This window comes from Bison bison, unplaced genomic scaffold (genome assembly GCF_000754665.1).
Source record: "Bison bison bison isolate TAMUID 2011002044 unplaced genomic scaffold, Bison_UMD1.0 scf7180017864457, whole genome shotgun sequence".
NCBI classification, from domain to species: Eukaryota; Metazoa; Chordata; class Mammalia; order Artiodactyla; family Bovidae; genus Bison; species Bison bison.
Window position 1 is genome coordinate 663,156 of NW_011495019.1, and position 18,129 is coordinate 681,284.

An 18,129-nucleotide genomic window follows, 5' to 3' on the forward strand; every position below is an offset into this window, starting at 1 on the left:
TTTAGATTACATTTAATACATTAGATATATTAGATTTAGGAAGTAAAAAAAATAACAAACTCAAAGAGCAGAAATAGATGTGTACTTTACTTCTAGTCATAGACCAAGTGCCGTGTACAAGTACCTCTAACACTACGTGCTAAACATTATTCTAAGTCCTGAAAAACAAGACTTTCAAGGGTCTAATCACTCTCAAAATATAAACAAAAGAAAAAACAAGTATTTATCAATTAAAATGTGTAACTCTTCATCCTCCTCCTTCTTCATAAATGTAATGGTGGCCAATCAGAATGCAGTTTAAAGAAAGGAAAACAATTCCCATTATTCTATTGATCTCTAACACACAAATCAATAAGGCACACTACAGAATCCGATCCCTCGGGAATGGCAATGAAATATAAACTAGTGGCTGCAATATTTATTCCTTCCTCAAAATGAGGCAAATAAATCTAGAAAAGAAATTAAAAGTCCTATGTTGGGAGAAGTCATGAAAAAAAATCTATCATGGAGAAACTGTCATTACTAACCAGGAAAACCTAGTCCTATCTCAAAGTAAGGGAGGATATTCAACTTCAGAAAGGTGGCATGCAGAAAACCAAGAGCGGAGATCTAAAATCAGTTCCTAAGAGCACTAAACTGTGGTGTTGGAGAAGACTCTTGAGAGTCTCTTGGACTGCAAGATCATCAAACCAGTCCATCCTAAAGGAAATCAGTCCTGAATATTCACTGGAAGGACTGATGCTGAAGCTAAACTCCAATACTTTGGACACCTGATGTGAAGAACTGAGCCACTGGAAAAGACCCTGATGCTGGGAAAGATTGAAGGCAGGAGGAGAAGGGGATGACAGAGGATGAGATGGTTGGATGGCATCACTGACTTGACGGACATGAGTTTGAGCAAGCTCCAGGAGTTGGCAATGGACAGGGAAGCCAGGTGTGCTGCAGTCCATGGGGTTGCAAAGACTGGGATATGATTGAGCGACTGAACTGACTAATAGACTTTAATGATTGCTTGGTAACAAAAACACTCCCAGATTTCATTCCACGTTTCCTATTTCCAAGTCAAGACAAATGCTCAAAAAGCAAACAAAACCAGAAAATCTTCAAGCATTTCAAAGGACACATTTGTTTCTTCTTACTTATAATCTTTCTTCCTTAGAACTTCATTATCAATATCACAACAACTAGACTATCCAGCTTCATTCAAGGCTAATTTTCCAGCAAAGAATGCCTAAGATATCTGAGTTCACCTTTTAACTCATTTTCATATTTTTCTCTCTAGGAACGAGGGGCATACAAACTTCACATTTTAGCCTCTACAAACTAAACATCTTTTATTAAAGGCCTGGAGGTTTCTAAGATGTTCTGAACTGGAGAACCTGATCCAGTTCTGCTGTACTAAGCTGTATGACCTTGGACAGCTCACTTCCTCTGGGGTTCTGTTTCCTGATTAGTAAAGTTCATTACAGCTCTTAGAATCTGATTCTGTGAGAAACAGACCTTACCCAAGGTATAGAATATAGTGAAAAAGAAGAAACATTAGGTATACCATGTGAAACTGTTTTCTTCTGTAATAGTCAACAAAGTGCCATTAAAAGCTTACCTGTTTCCTTGTGGCTAAGAGCTGCTCAAAAGAGCCAGTGCTTTGATTTCTCTCTTACCCTGTACAAATGCTCCCATATGATATATTAAGCCATCAAACTGTAAGAGCTGAGATAAAATTTCAGGAAATGAAAGTTATGTATAGAATAGTTAAATTGATCAATTCTGTACTTAGCCCAGAGGAACCTAAGGCTCTAAGAAAATTAGCAGACATTTCTCAAGGTTCTGGCTATAGGTAAATTACAGAGATTTTTCTTATGTTAAATAAAAAGTTAAATAAATATTAAGACCTGTATCCTTCATATGATACTTAAGGTAATGGCTATCATTAAAAAAAAAAAAAAAGGATAGAAATAGCATAAACACTGGAATAAGCTAAATGTGGATTCAAACCCAGGCTTTGCCATGTACGGCTGTGTGACTGAGGACAAGTCTCTTAACTTCTCAATTCCTCAATACTTTTATTTGTAAAATGAAGATAGCTACCCAGTGGGGTATCTACAAGAATTAACTGAGAGCATGTATACAAAATTCTTTGCTTTTGGCTAAAAAAAAAGTAGTAGAAATAATAAATACCTTTTGTGAAGGAAGAAGAAAAAAGGGGGGAAGAATATACAGTCCACGATATAAACCTAAGAGTTGAGTTATAACTTTAAAGTTCTTCAAGTTCTTTTTCACACAATAGCAATATCACTACCAATGTTGGGGGGTGGTGGTGTTTGGTTCATATTCTTTTTACTAAAAGCTTTATATAAAATATAGGCTAAGTGAAATGAACCCAAACAGAACACATATATTCCCAGTTTTTCCAAAATGTCTCTTGGTTCCTCAAGAGAGAAAATGATAAAAGCATATATTTGGCTGAACTTCTGTTCACAGTTACTGCACAAGTAAGCGACAGGCAACCATTCCAACTCAAGAAAGCTCCACCCAGAGCCACACCACTCACCTTCTCTAGCAGGTACATGTTTAGTTCAACAGCACCCCCGCCCCACTTCAATGTCTAGATAACCTGAAAACCATTTAAATAGCAATGGCTGAAAGCCTAAAGGCTGCCTACTACAGGATTTCTAAAGATTCATAGATCTCAGACCAGCGCTCATCATTTTCACTGACCACAGTGCCCAGTTTTCTCCACTGCTGAAGTAAGCAGATGGTATGCTGACTTTTCTCCCTTCCTCTTCTGCTAGGACTGCAATGACAGGGAATCCATAGGACAAAGGCATCTCTCTCCTTTTCCACAACAGACCACAAATCATGCTCAACTACAAAAACACAGAAACCCGATTCTTCCTGTGATCTTGTCCATGTATTCTTAAAAAACTATCTTCAACGGTGATTAGATCAGTCCTAGACTCTCTCTGAAATTATTCCACCACTGAGTCTCACTTAATACTCAAAAATTTGCTTCTAGATCTACTTAATATCTTACCTAACACACACACACAATATGCCATAGCTTTTCTCCTTCCCTTTCTGCCAACTCCTCAAACTAATTCTTTTCTCATCTGAATTTCTAAAGGTACTTTATGGACATCATATCCACATAATTTACCATATTCTATCTTGGTATTTTAATTATTCTTTTGCATCATATGCATTCTCCTCCAACACTGCTTGAAATTACTGTTCAGCTGATTTTTCATTCATAAATTAGGAATACATTAAATGAAATATCATGTAATTTTTTTTAAAATAAGTGTTCTCATTTCTGCTTTCAATTAGGATGGAGTAACGAGGACAAGATTTATCTTGCTACCTCAAACAACTAAAAACAGAAAAAGTACATGAAGCCTGGAGAAAGTTCTCAAGTTGTGGCACAAAAAGGGAAGCCAGGAAGTGGTCTCCATGAGTTGAGAAGATAGAGCTTCAAGTCCAGGGAAGTCAAGACAGCTAGAGGTCACAGGGGAGAGCACCACAGGAGACAGAACTGCACAGAGAACTCTGAAGACCCACGGAGGCTTCCCCTCAGGAACTCAGTTAAATGATAGCATATGTGAGAAACTACTGAAAGAATTGAAGGCAACAGTGCTAAGAGCTCACACAGTGTCAGAAAGAGCCTGTTCTCCAAAATGAGAACAGAAAATCTGATAATTTAAAAAGCATCACTTACAGTACTAAGAAGAGTCTTGTCTCAAAAGCAAGGCAGACTAATAAACACAGCTTTGGTCCTATCTAACAAAACTTAAAAATAAGTCCTGAAAGGATTAAACTATTTCTAAGAAAGTCCATTCTAAAGGAGATCAGTCCTGGGTGTTTTCTGGATGCTAAAGCTGAAACTCCAGTACTTTGGCCACCTCATGTGAAGAGTTGACTCATTGGAAAAGACCCTGATGCTGGGAGGGATTGGGGGCAGGAGGAGAAGGGGACGACAGAGGATGCGATGGCTGGATGGCGTCACCGACTCAATGGAGGCGTGCTGCAATTCATGGGGTCGCAAAGAGTCGGACACGACTGAGCGACCGAACTGAACTGATCCCTTCCCTGCCCACCACCTGCATCCTCCCCCTCCACTCCCTCCCTAAACTTTTTAAAAGAATCTATTCCTGGTCATCTTGAGTGGAAGGAAAAGGGAGGAGGAGATAGCTTGCAGTCAATATACCACATTTGGTATACTTATTATGGGTTATCAGTCCCTAAAATTTCACTGTCACCTTTTCACATTCTTTGCCTTTCTACACTTATTGGAGTCATACTCTCTTTCCTTTCCTCTTTCCTGACCTCTCAAGCCAGAGCTCCTATGCCACTTACCCACATTCTATCTTCTGGATATATGAAGCCTTCCACTGGAAGATCTACAAGAGATTTGTGTGTTCCCCAAACAGCTGTTTGTGCCAAAAGTTCTCCTTTCTTCTTACCAAATAAAACATCCATTTCCAAAATGATATTATATTTTAAGCATTAACTGATTTAAGTAATAAACATGAGAATGTATGTGACTTTAACTCTTCTGTTTTGAACTTGTCATGAAATAACAAGTTAATATTCATTAATTCAATCAAGAAGTATTAAATTGAACTAGATATGATGACAAACACAGGCGATACAGTCTCAATCCTAAAAGAAACTACAGTTTGATGGAAAAAAACAGACAAATGTATTCACAATTAGAGTAATACATACTATGGACTAAGAGAACAATGCATACACAATGCCAAGGAAGCACAAAAAAGGGAAAACTCTATGAGATACGGCAAGTTTTCTGAAGCGGGTGACATCTAAGCTGAATCTTTAAGGCAAGAAATAAATTACGTGGGAGAAAGTAATAATATACGAAAAATAATATATTAATATGAAGAATTATATGAAAAGCAGGAAGGTACAAAATATGACCTATTTGGGGAATTTCAAGTGGTTCAGTAGAGTGGAGGGAGAAAGCAAGTGAGGAAAGGAAAAGAATCGTCAAGATTTCTAGGAGGAAAAATGAGAGAAGCAAACCTTAACAGGGATTGAAGATGACCTGTCAAAGCTACTAGAAACCATGTCCTGTCATCAAGTTAGATGGGAAAGCTTCCCCTCTACTAAATATCAGGGTGAACTGCATCCCTCCAAGTAAGGGGTTGGCAAGTTATGGCTTTCGTCCAAAGCTGGTCCACCATCTGCTTTGGATAATCTGAAAGCTAAGTGTAGTTTTTACATTTTCAAATAGTCAAAAAATTCAAAAGAAGAATATTTTGTGCCACATGGAAATAATATGAAACTAAAATTTCAGAAGTGTTTATAAATAAAGTTTAACAAGAACATAGCCACACCCATTCACTTACCAATCCTGGATGACCATTTTCATGTCACAACAGTAGAACTGAATAGCTGTAACAGAGCATGGCTTGAAAAGCCAAAAAAATTTACTATCTGTCTAGTCATTAATGGAAAAAGTTTATGGATTTCTGCTCTGAGTCTTTCAAAATCCCATCTCCTTCAATTAAATCTCAGCTTATCTGTTAAGAAGTTCTTATAAGAAACCTCATAATATTAGATAAAAGACTAATTATATTATTTGTGGATATAAGAGTATTATTTTTTAATTTTATGAAGTAATTACTGATTTCCATTTCCATATTTTCTTCTTAAATATTCCTTTACATATGAAATATAAAATTTGGATTGCAGAACTTTATCCTGCAATTCTAAATGAATTAAATATTTCTAGTTATATGATTCCAAGTTAAAAATTTTAAAACTGTATTTCCTTCTGTTAATAGCAGTCGAGCTGTACTTATTTCCTGGGTCATTAATTAAATAAATGTTATTCTAATATTCCGAAACTGATAGATAACCTTTGAAAAAATTCAAGAGGAATGATGGAAAAAATAATATATCAAAATATGATAATCTAAGATTATTTCTAAAGTATTTGACTTATGATAAGTATTATTAAATCAAAATAATTTCCCAGATTTAATTTCTTCTTTTGGGTGTGTTTTGCTTCTATTCTCAATAGAAATAGAACATTATGATTTACTGTTACTATTGATTTAAAAGACTCTATAATTCCCAATTTTGGCTCTTCAACACTTTTTTGATACAATTTCAACATCTCAAGGAAGGTGATCAAATTTATTTTTGCTGATTTTTAATATGTAGTTTGTTGATCCAACTGGCATCTTCAAAACAGAATTCATAAAAAAATAAGTTTAAAAAGTGAAAATTTCAGTGTTAGTAGCCTTTGAGGGATCTGGGCAAGACCTAGAAGTTAGAAGGTAGGTAGATTCTCACCAAGCAGCTGACAGTGTGCATTAAAATGGAGAAGAAAACAAATATTCTACTTAAGAGGTGAGGGTAATAAGTCCTTATTTTTGAAATTGTGAACTGCTGACAACATTACATGGTCAAAAGACTTTGAAAACTGAGTAAACTCAACATGCTGTCAAAAAATAAAACCTATAACAAAGATATGCTGCTGCTAAGTCGCTTCAGTAGAGCCCGACTCTGTGCGACCCCATAGACGGCAGCCCACCAGGCTCCCCCGTCCCTGGGATTCTCCAGGCAAAAACACTGGAGTGGGTTGCCATCTCCTTCTCCAATGCATGAAAGGGAAAAGTGAAAGTGAAGTCGCTCAGTCATGCCCGACTCTTAACGATCCCATAGACTGCAACCTACCAGGGTCCTCAGTCCGTGGGATTTTCCAGGCAGGAACATAGCAAACATAACAAAGATATGCTGCTTAATAATACTCATAACTACTTAGTAATTAGATATAAATGATAAACCATTCATATAAATTGTCATAATTAGACTAGAACAATAAAGACTCTAGAAACTATATGGTTTCATATCTGTGAGGAGTAATTCAAGGAGGTGGGTAAGATGAGCACAGAAAACAGAAGACTGAAGGGAACGTGTAGCAGTTACTTTCAAATACCTGGGTTTTATGAAAAAGAGAGATGAAACCCCTCTATGTGAGTCTGGATGATAGAACAATGTAGAAGGAGAAGACAAGAATGGAGATAGACTTGAGCTCACCATGAGGAAATGAGAAGAGAATAATGGAAACGGATTTGACCTTACCATGAGGGAAGTATTTCAACTCTGTAATGGCCAACAATGGAGCGATTTACCTATGAGGTTTGTGATATAATGGAAGAATATGCAGATCTGGAATTAAAGGCATCTCAAATCTGAAACCTATTCCTATCCATTCCTAGAACTACCAAATTGCTTGACCTCTTGAATCTCAGTTTAATGTACTGGAAAAAAATGGGAAAAACACCACCTACCTCAAAGAGATTGGCAAGTGACATATGATCTCAGTAATCAGTTTTTATATGTAAATGTGCACACGTGCAGGTATGCTAAGTCTCTTCGGTCATGTCCAACTCTTCGTGACCCTATGGGCCATAGCCCACCAGGCTCCTCTGTCCATGGGATTTGTATATAAAACTGGTACAAAGTAGGTATGCAAAAACAAAAGGTTATTTCAATAACAGTAATTATTAGTGGCGGTCAAGAACAGGGAAGCTGAAGCCAAACTCTGGTGTAAATCCTGGAGCTGCCAACTTAACTTCTTTGTATTCCTGTTTGCTGATTTCTACAATATGGACGTAACAGTACTTATAAGGCTGCTGAAAGGAATTATACAAGGAACTGACCACGGTGCCTAATGCATAATATACATACGCTATAATGTTATTACGTGTGTCATCAGTCGCTTCAGTTGTGTCCGACTCTTTGTGACCCTATGGACTATAAAGCCCGCCAGACTCCTTTGTCCATGGGATTTTTTCAGGCAAGAATACTGGAGTGGGTTCAGCCATACCCTCTTCCAGGGGATCTTCCCGACCCAGGGATCGAACCTGCATCTCCTGCCTTGCAGGTGGATTCTTTATCACTGAGCCAATGGCAAAGCTCAACCTATTATTATGTGATATCAGAAAACTAAATTCATTTAGTGAATTCCTTGTTATTGCAAGTATTCTATCAAAGCCTTGAACATGTAAGAGATGGAAATTTCAGAAGTAAATAAGAGAGTTTCACCTAAATTCATTCATTTACACAGTCAAAAAGTATTATACGAATATGTAATACTTACAAGGGGCATTAGAGCACAGTGGTTAAGAGTACAGATTGCTAAGCCAGTCTGTGGATATGAATCCCCACAGTATCTCTTAGCAGCTTATAAATTGGGGCAAATTACCTAATCATGGTATTCCTCAGTTTCTTCTTTTGTCCTATGAGGGATAATTAAAGGGCTGACGAGAGGATTCAATGATCTTATGTAGGGACTTCCTTGGTAGTCCAGTGGCTAAAACTCCACACTCCCAAAGCAGGTAGCCTGGGTTCAATCCCTGGACAGGGAACTAGATCCCACCCACATGCCTCAACTGAGTTCCCAGGCCACAACTAAAGATTCTGCATGCCACGACAAAGATCAAAGGTCTCACATGTTACAACTAAGACCCAGTGCATCCAAATAAATAAATATTTTAAAAATGAGTTAATGTAGGTAAAGTACTTAGCACAGTACTTGACAGTAATACATCATATATAAAGATTAGCTGATTAGTTATTCTTTTTTTTTTTTTTGACTATATGCCAAGCACAGTTCTAGACACAACTGACTTCTGACAGGGTCCCTGCTTCAAAGACCTTACATTCTTTGGAGAGGTGGGGTAGCACTGATGATAAACAAGCAAATAATAAGTAACAACAAACAAAAATATCAGTGATCAGAGAAAATAGGTTAAGGGGATAGGGAGAGTTTGGGGAATTTGAGTTAAGAAAGTCAAAGGAGAGCTCTTGAGAAACCTCGAAGATGAGCATTTCTATGACTAAAGAGAAAAACAGAAGGAAAAGTTCTGAGCAGGAGGATGCAAGGCATGTTAAAAGGAACAGCAAAGATGTCAGTGTCAAAGGGCAGCAGGAGATAAGGCTGCAGAGACACAGCCAGGTTCCCGATCACTCAAAGGCCTTAAGAGATCAGAGTGAGGACACTGGGTTTTCTGAAGGGAAACAAGGTTTAAAGCGCAGGAGTGACAAAATCCAACGTGCACTTCAAATGGCTCACTCTGCCAATGACCTCTAACGAATTATTTGGCTCCAAGGCTTTCTGAATTTAATCATTCTACTACTAACGGTGGTTTAGTTGCTAAGTCGTGTCCAACTTGTGCAACCCCATGGACTGTAGCCTGCCAGGCTCCTCTGTCCATGAGATTCTCCAGGCAAGAATACTGGAGTGGATTGCCATTTCCTTCTCCAGGGGATCTTCCTGACCCAGGAATCGAACCCGGGGCTCCTGCATTGCAGGCAGATTCTTTACCAACTGAGCTGCTGCTGCTGCTAAGTCACTTCAGTCGTGTCCGACTCTATGCGACCCCACAGACGGCAGCCCACCAGGCTCCCCCGTCCCTGGGATTCTCCAGGCAAGAATACTGGAGTGAGCTGCCATTTCCTTCTCCAATGCATGAAAGTGAAAAGGGAAAGTGAAGTCACTCAGTCGTGTCCGACTCTTAGCGACCCCATGGACTGCAGCCTACCAGGCTCTTCTGTCCATGGATTTTCCAGGCAAGAGTACTGGAGTGGGGTGCCACTGCCTTCTAGGAGGGACATTTTGCATATTTGGGAAATGGAAACAATACATCATGACAGAAGACTGAAGCATTTCTGACTGCTTGAAAGTCAAGCATCCAAATCCAATAATGAAATGGATACATTTAAAACTACAAAGCATTTCCTGCAGGAGAGCATTCCATTTGTGTTTGTTAGATTTCACATATGAAGTACTGTTTAGAAATGTTTGAGAAAGATTTGACAGCGGTTTTGGAATGTTGGGGAAAAAAAAAAAGACTGAGAAGTTATGATTCCAGAAGGGAATGCTTGAGATATCAACAACATAAGATTCCAGAGAGCAACTATACACCAGAAGGAGGGCCAGGGGGCTATATCATCACCACGACAACACACAGAGATGACCAAGAAACAAACCAAGGTAAGAATGACATGAAGAGAAATTAAAATGTGAGCACTCCATGAACCAAAAGTCTGAAGAGAAATAAGACTGTTTCCATATGGCAGGCAACCTTTTAGAAGTGAGTCTGAAGGTTTTCAGGGAGAGATCAGAACAATGGAAGAACAAAACCAGGACTTTGAGCTGCCACTGACCAGGATGAGGAGAGGCATCTCCTTTTCAACAGGGAGGTGTCCTCCACAGCAAGACAAACTTGAATAGCGGACTGTCAAACACTAAGCCTTCCTAGTCTCAGCTGCAAAACTAAGCAGAAAGGATAAAGGGAAAAAATTTAGAGAAAGGGTCAAAAAAAGGTGTGTGTTTTGGGGTATGGGAAGTGACCGAGAAGAAAAACCATTCGATAAGTCAAAATTGCTCAGATTTATGGGATTCTGGGTATCTTTTCAGGGAAGCTGACTAATTCTTAGAATAGCAGTGTTTTTCAAGAGCCAGCCTTGGCCATGGCAAGGAAATGGTTATAAGTGAAGATATGTAGCAACGTAGAAGAATTCTGAAAGAAACCAAAGCTCTGGAAAAAGTGAGGTTTTTTTTGGGTTCATTGTAAAGGAACATAAATTAGTCTCAAACCCGCAATCTCCACCTACCCCCCAACTTCCCAGAGTCCTATGCAGCCCACAGCAAGTGGAAGTGTGCCAAGACCAACAGTGTGGACTGAAGCTCTGTGGATGAAGGGTGTGATGGGCTCTGGTGGACCTGGCGGGCAACCCAATGGGAATCACTGAAAGCGGTGCCACAAAATGGAGACTAAATAATCACTGAGGACAGTCAAAACGCACAGAAAATGGGACACGCTTAGCAAGATCAGAGGACAGATTCCCTACTCCAACTCATTAAAAAAAAAAAAAAAATCCAAAACTAAACAAAAAAAAATCCAGATAGGATAGTAGAAAATGAAACAAAGCAAAATATATCTGCCCCCTCACCTGCCTTTAACTAAAGTATAACACCCTCCCTCTTCTCTCCTCCCAGCCACCCTGGAACAGAAAAGGGAACTAGCCACAGCTCAGGTGAAGACTTAGGCCATCTAGCCACTCAGAGGGGAGATGGCAGACAATGGAAGTGGTGATTCATTACAAAAGAATACACTCCTAGCGGCCTGCAGCCTCATGGGCTCTCTGCACTATTTAAAGGAACAGCAACCCCCTTTCCAACCTCCCTTATTCTTAACACCTTCCCTCCTCTTGGTCCTGATGGAAAACAGATTTTGAAGAAAATGCCAGCAAAGCACTGAGCTGTCCAAGAAAGGGAGGGCTTTGTGTTCCACAGAAACTGGCAGTCTTACTCTAGAGAGGAGAACAAAAATTTTCTTTCATGTCCACACTGTAAGATCTTCCTCTCTGTCTAGTATACTTTCCCTTTCAATAGCAAATAGTATAACCTTTTCTTATTAATTGGAGTTGAGGTCATTTACACCTTTGCCTAATTTGACACATATTACAAGGATGATTTCTCTTCTCCTTCCTTTTATTCCACACTGTTATTTTCACAGACGAGAGGAGATGCAATATTTTGGTTCATAGGCTCTGAAAGAAGAGAGTATCTCAGTGAAATACTCCTACAACATATACAGGAATGACAAGGAAACCTAAAGTTATTTTTTTAAAAATCACATGAGCATGTGTGTCTACTATAGTAGAATTCCATAATTAAATGGCCATCTGCTTTTTTCTTTTTAAAGCAAAACTTTGATAACTTATTGCAAATAACCGAGAATTATAAACCAAAAGCAGGCCTTATAAAACCAGAGCATATATAATAACAATGAATGCACACCATGCAGCTACTGATACAGATCTAACATGTGATGAAAATGTCATCCACTGAAAGCCCTTCACCTTCTTCCACCAAGCGAGGGATGGAAATGGGATACAGATCAAAGATTTGTTAAGTCAAAGAACCTAGGTGACAAAATGGTGAAAACATACCCAAATGCCTTTCCTAATATACTTGCTGAGATATTAAATACCACCATGAACTGTTTGATAACTTGAACCGTAAACAATGCAGACATTTTCTACTCAGAAAGCTTTACGTGACAGATCATTATCAAACACTGGGATCCTATGTCTGGCTCAAAAACCAAAAACTAGCCCTTCACCCTCCCCCCAAAACCCCCATGGAACAAATAAAGATTTGGCCTGTTTGGCTACTTGTTTCATTTTTTCCCTAAATTATTAACAACTATGTATGTTACATTAACATAGAAAGTATATACAAAAAACAAACACATTGGAATACCGAAACTTCCTAAGTGTGACATTCTGTATTTTCCATTTGTATATATTTAGAGTGGGAAAAACTGAGCTCCTGCTTTCCCTTCAGCATTCACATACACGGAGAAAATCATTAATGAGTTTCACTCATCTATTAGAATTCTTAACCACCCTCAAACTCCTTCTTTCCAGTTTCTACTTATCTCCTCTGCTTCATTCCTAAAATTATAGTTTTCTTAAATACTGATTATTAAGACCAAGTTATTAAGTGTGCAAACGCTTATGCATTCTAACTTGGGCTTGCACGTGCTTACTCAGCTCCTCTAGAAACGAAGGGGACAGGCTCCAAGAGGTCACGGAAAACCTCTGATTATAAGAAGTCCTAGTTTAGGTAACTCTTTCACTGACTTAAAAATATATATAACAAGTCATATTTACATAAAAAAGTATATATATAATGAAAAGTCAAGTAGTTGAAAAGGCTCCAGTAATAGCTGAGAAAGAAGAGAGCTGGTACCCTCTAATATGGTAAGTTAATGAAAACTGAATGAGGGCTCCAAGGTTAAGAAGTATCATCTACCAAGCAACAAAGGGAAGCCAGAAACAGGTTCTCTCTCTCTCTTTTTTTTTTTTAAGTATAGCATATTTCAAAAGAGTTAATCAGGCTCATGATGAAGGGATAAGAACTGCAACAGAAAATATTTCAAGGGTTTCTCCCCTTTCCAGAAGAGGGAGGGGTCTCTTAATAATCTCCAAACTTAAATCCGTTGAAAAATTATTTTGCAGAGACATATTCTTTGAAACTTCCCTTTCCTCCAGGTCATGTTGGGAAAACCTCCCTAAAGCTTTACCTCCTTCCAAACAGCACTGCAGGGCATTATATAACATTTAACGGAACAGGGCTCCAGCTCCTAAAATCATGCTCTATCCAGATAGCCAGCTGACTCTCTCGCCCTCCGGTGGTGACTTAGAGAGGAAGACAGACGAGAGAATACAAAAAAGGGGGGCAACCTCCTTAAAAGGAAAGCACTGTCCAGTGATGAAATTTCCCTACAGAGCATAAAACCTGGAGTGAAATGCATCCTAAGTCTGAGACCAAAGGATATGAAGTTCTACAAGGCAACAATGCAAATGATTCTAATTGATTAATCACGGCCGCATCATTTCCTCTCAACCCATGTATAAAGAAAAACGGGTAAAAGGATCATACGGAAGGAGGCCAAAAGGAAAAAGAGCACCGCCAGGGAAAATCGGGGAAGAGTATTCACCTTTCTGTTTGTCAGGAATGACTTGCTAAAATGCAGATATTGCTTGGCACAAGTAAAGACAGGCAGAGAGAGGGAGGGAGGGAGGGAAGGAGGGAGGTCTTCCATTTCCTACTCCCTCTCCTTCAGATGTCTTTTAATGCCCCCGTGACTGTCACTTATACATTCAGACCTGCTCTCCTGCCAGGGAGGGCTCTAACCTGCCTGTGCTGCACCTGGATGCTTCTACAGTTCTCATGGAAAACAAACCATGCAGTAACAAAGACATGAAAGTCAAACGTATTTTTTTCAAGCCTTCATTTTTAATAAGCCCTTTAGAGCAAAGGCAGCAAAACTGCATTTCCATCGCCTCTTTGGAGACACCTAAGTGAATCTGAAATTGGATTTCCCTACAACACAGATTCTTCTGCTATTCTTAAAAGGAAGTCAATCCCGCTCCCCTCTTTTTGGCCGTCTACAAGAATCTCTTCCTACCTCTGCAGTCTCTCTCTCCCTCCCTCTTCTCAGAACCAAGACAAAGAGGTAGACAAATCCCCACAGGGTCTTTCCTGAGCCACAGCTGCACAGTACAGGAAACAGGAATCTGCTATGGAGCTAAGGGAGGGGGAGAATAAAGGATACGCATACAACACACACACACACACACACACACACTCTCTCTCTCTCTTTCTCTCTCTCTCTCTCACGGACCCACAACAGGCACAGACTAGCTTTCCAGCTGATAACAATAATTTTGACCCTTTCTAAAAAGACAATAATAATTAAAACTCTGGTGACTCTGCCCCACCCGCATAGCTCTTTTTAGATCTCGGAAACGAGAAAAGAAACGAACGGAGCAAACACAGATCTTACCTGAGTTACCATTTTCTTTTTCTCCATAAACCAAAGGGAATGGATGATGAACACTCAGAGCAGTTGCGCTGGGGGGGACACCTTCCACGGCTTTCTTTCCACCCCCCTCCCCCCCCCAGTCTAGCTTGTTAAGGGCGGGTGATTGTTCTCCCTTTATCTCGTTTTCCTTCCTTTTTCTTTCTAGTGTTTCTTCCTTTCTTTTCTCTTCCTCTCTGGCAGTCTCTCCCCCTCCTTCCTTCTCCAGCTCCCTCCCATATCTCAGGCAGATGGCTGAAGGAAGCCCCACCCCTGAATGCCTAAGGTAATTAATCAGAGTACAGCCCCACCTCTTCCTCCTCCCCCCACCCGCTCCTGGCTGGCTGACATCTCCCAACTCCAGAAACAGGCCTTCTGGAGAATGGCAGTTCGGTGTGTGCTTTGCGCGCGCGCGTGCGTGTGTGCGTGTGTGTGTGTGTGTGCGTGTGTGTCTGTGTGTGTGAGGAGAGGAGGGAAGGAGGGGGAGAGAGGCAAGGGCAGGCGCCATGTGCAGGCATATTTTAAGGAGTGAGATTCTGCGATGGTGGCATTAATTATATAGCACAGGAAGTATTCAGGGCAGCCTACCATAGTTAGTACAGATTTAAAATGTTCCATCTAAGAATACCTGATAATATGAAATAAGACAGAAATTATTTTTTAAAAAAACACTTCCACGGATGTATAGTTTATAGATGCAGTGGATTTCATAAAAGATGAGAAAAGCTGCTCAATGACAGTTGACTGGAAGGTTTTCAAGGAATGGAAATATGCAAGAACCTGCTTGTCCTAAATCAGCCTAAAGACTTCAAAGGACCAAAAGAGAGAAGGGAGGTAATTTAAGTGCATATTTTTTCCACTGTAAAAAACCTGGGGATTCTGAAAAAGGTGTCTACAAACATGACGGCTTATGAAACGTAGGGTGGATACTAATTTGACTGTTCAAGGCTTCCAGCTTCATTACGAATTCTGGTTAACTGAGAATTCACCTTTTGTGTTCCTCAGCCTCTAGTGAAAAACATAAACCTTTCTTATACATACAATGGAAAACTATGTCATTGCTATTACTAGTTATTGTTACTATACAGTGCTAGAGAGACAGGAGATGTGGGAGAATGTTTATTAAATATGAGTTTAAGTTCTCTTAGTAAAAAATCAGGTTTTATTTAAGGGCTGCCCTGTGGCTCAGATGGTAAAGCGTCTGCCCGCAAGGCGGGAGACCCGGGTTCGATCCCTGGGTCGGGAAGATCCCCTGGAGAAGGAAATGGCAACCCACTCCAGTATTCTTGCCTGAAAAACTCCATGGACTGTCTGCTGAGGAGCTTGGTAGCTGACAGTCCATGGAGTCGCAAAGAGCTGGACACAATTGAGCAACTTTCACTAAGGTGGCTCAGTGGTGAAGAATCTGCTTGCCAATGCAGGAGATGCTGGAGATGTGGGTTCCATCCCTGAGTTGGGGAAGAGCGCCTGGAGGAGGAAATGGCAACCCATTTCAGTACTCTTGCCAGGAAAATTCCACAGACACAGGAGCCTGGAGGGCTATAGTCTGTGGGGGTCGCACAACTGAGAGACTGAACACACACACACAGTAAAAAGCCATAATAAAAAAAAAAAAGCATCAGAGGTATGATTCAGTTCAGAAGCCCTGGTCAGAGTCCTAATTCTGCCTTTTATAAGTGATCTTGGAAAATCAGTGATCTTGGAAAAGTCTTTGACCTCTGAATATAAATGTCATAATCTTCCTACTTCCCTACTTTGTATTATTAAATACTCAAATAAAGTAATCTATGTGAATGTTTGATGAGTTCATGATATTTGTCTCATAACAGTAACAATTTTCTATTTTTTTAGTATTCTAATAAATAAGATCCTATATTAAGTTTTTTATTTTATAATTTATGCTATATTTATGTTATAATCTCTAATAGATTACCTGAAGGGCAAAGAGATTAATTCCAAAGTTAAGCTTCCTATTTTTAAAATAAATGCATTAAAAAAATCAAAATTAAAAATCACAAATCACACAGAATACAGTAAGTTTTTTCTGTCTCAATGAGGATTATTTGGCAAAATATATAACCAGGCTTTAAAAACAATGTACATATAACAGTGTTGGTTGGCACACTGCCAATATAACATCATAAAGTGTTAGTCACTCAGACATGTGCAACTCTGCAACCCTATGCTCCCATCCAAATTAGTAACCATTTTAACAGTTCGGAAAACACAGAAACTACCGAACAACCTGAAGAGCCTGGCACAGTCAGAGCTATTTACTGAGCCCCTACAATACGCCAGGCACTACTCTGGGCGTGTTACAGACACCTGAATACTTTTAGTATACGTGTAAAGAAATACGTTCAAAAGAATAGGATCTTTTAACATCAGGAAGAACAACATTAAGAGAAAAGGGATGGATCAGTTCTGGACTTGTTCTTATTTAACATTTGTAGAAATGATCTAGAAGATAGAACATATTACATTCTCTGAATCTGTGACTGAAAAGTCAATCTGGAGATAAAATGCAGACAAAAAACTGTAAAGACAAAGTGAAAGTGAAAGCTGCTCAGTCGTGTCTGACTCTTTGTGAACACGTGGACTTTACAGACCATGGAATTCTCCAGGCCAGAGTACTGGAGTGGGTTATCCCTTCTTCAGTGGATCTTCCGGATCTAGGAATCGAACTGGGGTCTCCTGCATTGCAGGTGGATTCTTTACCAACTGAGCTATTAGGGAAAGACAAAGTGAGGAAGCAGAAAAGAGTTCACTGGAAGCAAGGGCAATGCAGTGTGCTTTGGGGAAAATCTAAATCATATTCATGAGATAATTATGCTTTCAGTTCTAATATAAGAAATAAACTGAGAATCACTGTATACCATTCTCTGAATCCGCTGGCCCATGACAGTGCTAGGGGCCAAAAACCCGGGGCACCGAGAAGACAGAGTCCCTCATTCCACATCACACAGACACACACACACACACACGCTACTCTTATGAAAACCATAGCTGTCTTGAAGTGTGCAAACCTTCATACATATGGAAAGACAACACGCCCCAAGAGATTTTTTTTTTAATAAAAATGAGGGATTCCCACATGCAAAAAGCCTAGGATATAGGTTTCCTTAGGTCTGGTATTCATGATTCTTTTCCACACTTAGGACCAGTATTTTATGTTGCAGATAATCAACTTGAAAATATTAAAATAATTTTCATAAATTCACTGATTCTAGTGAGCAATGCACAAACTCAAGGCTATTCTGATGCACGTCCCTGACTTTAAAGGCTGTAGTTATAGAGGACAACCTGCTCCCTCGTGCCCAAGAGAGAGAAGAGCAACTGAACAGCCTGGATCTGACCCAGCAAAATGCCTGAAGTCCCCTGGTGGCTGAGTGTGCCCAGTGGTGTACCAAGGAGAAACTCATTTCAGGGCATTTTCTGGGCAGGAGGGAAGGGTTTGGGGAGGAAGGCAGGCAAACAGACAATCAATGTCAGCTAAGGGAGGAGACCATGTCCACCCTCAAGGGTCAACCCTCAGCTTCCAGCACAGGGCCTAATATATGGCAAGTACTCAATAAATATCTGGTAAATAAACAAATGAACTTCTCCTAGTCGTTTCAATGTCTTCATTGTTTCCTGGGGGCTTCATGTAATCCCCGGAACTCTAGCTTCCTTTCCCCCATAACACTCAGTGGAAATTGATCTTATCAAAGTCACCAAA

At 39.7% G+C, this 18,129-nt stretch overlaps 1 protein-coding gene across 17 annotated transcripts in view; it reads right to left on the bottom strand.

Moving 5' to 3' along the window:
- Nucleotides 1–18,129, bottom strand: part of RBFOX2 (RNA binding protein, fox-1 homolog (C. elegans) 2) — a 221,524-nt gene that overhangs the window by 82,376 nt on the left and 121,019 nt on the right. The window contains exon 1 of one of the 17 annotated variants that reach the window (XM_010859625.1): nt 14,397–15,621. The exons of the other annotated variants lie outside the window; for them this stretch is intronic. Within the exon in view, the coding sequence (XP_010857927.1) occupies nt 14,397–14,423 (27 nt within the window). The 5' untranslated portion in view covers nt 14,424–15,621. Of the gene's footprint in view, nt 1–14,396; nt 15,622–18,129 lie in introns of those variants that run through there. 17 annotated transcript variants of the gene reach the window in all.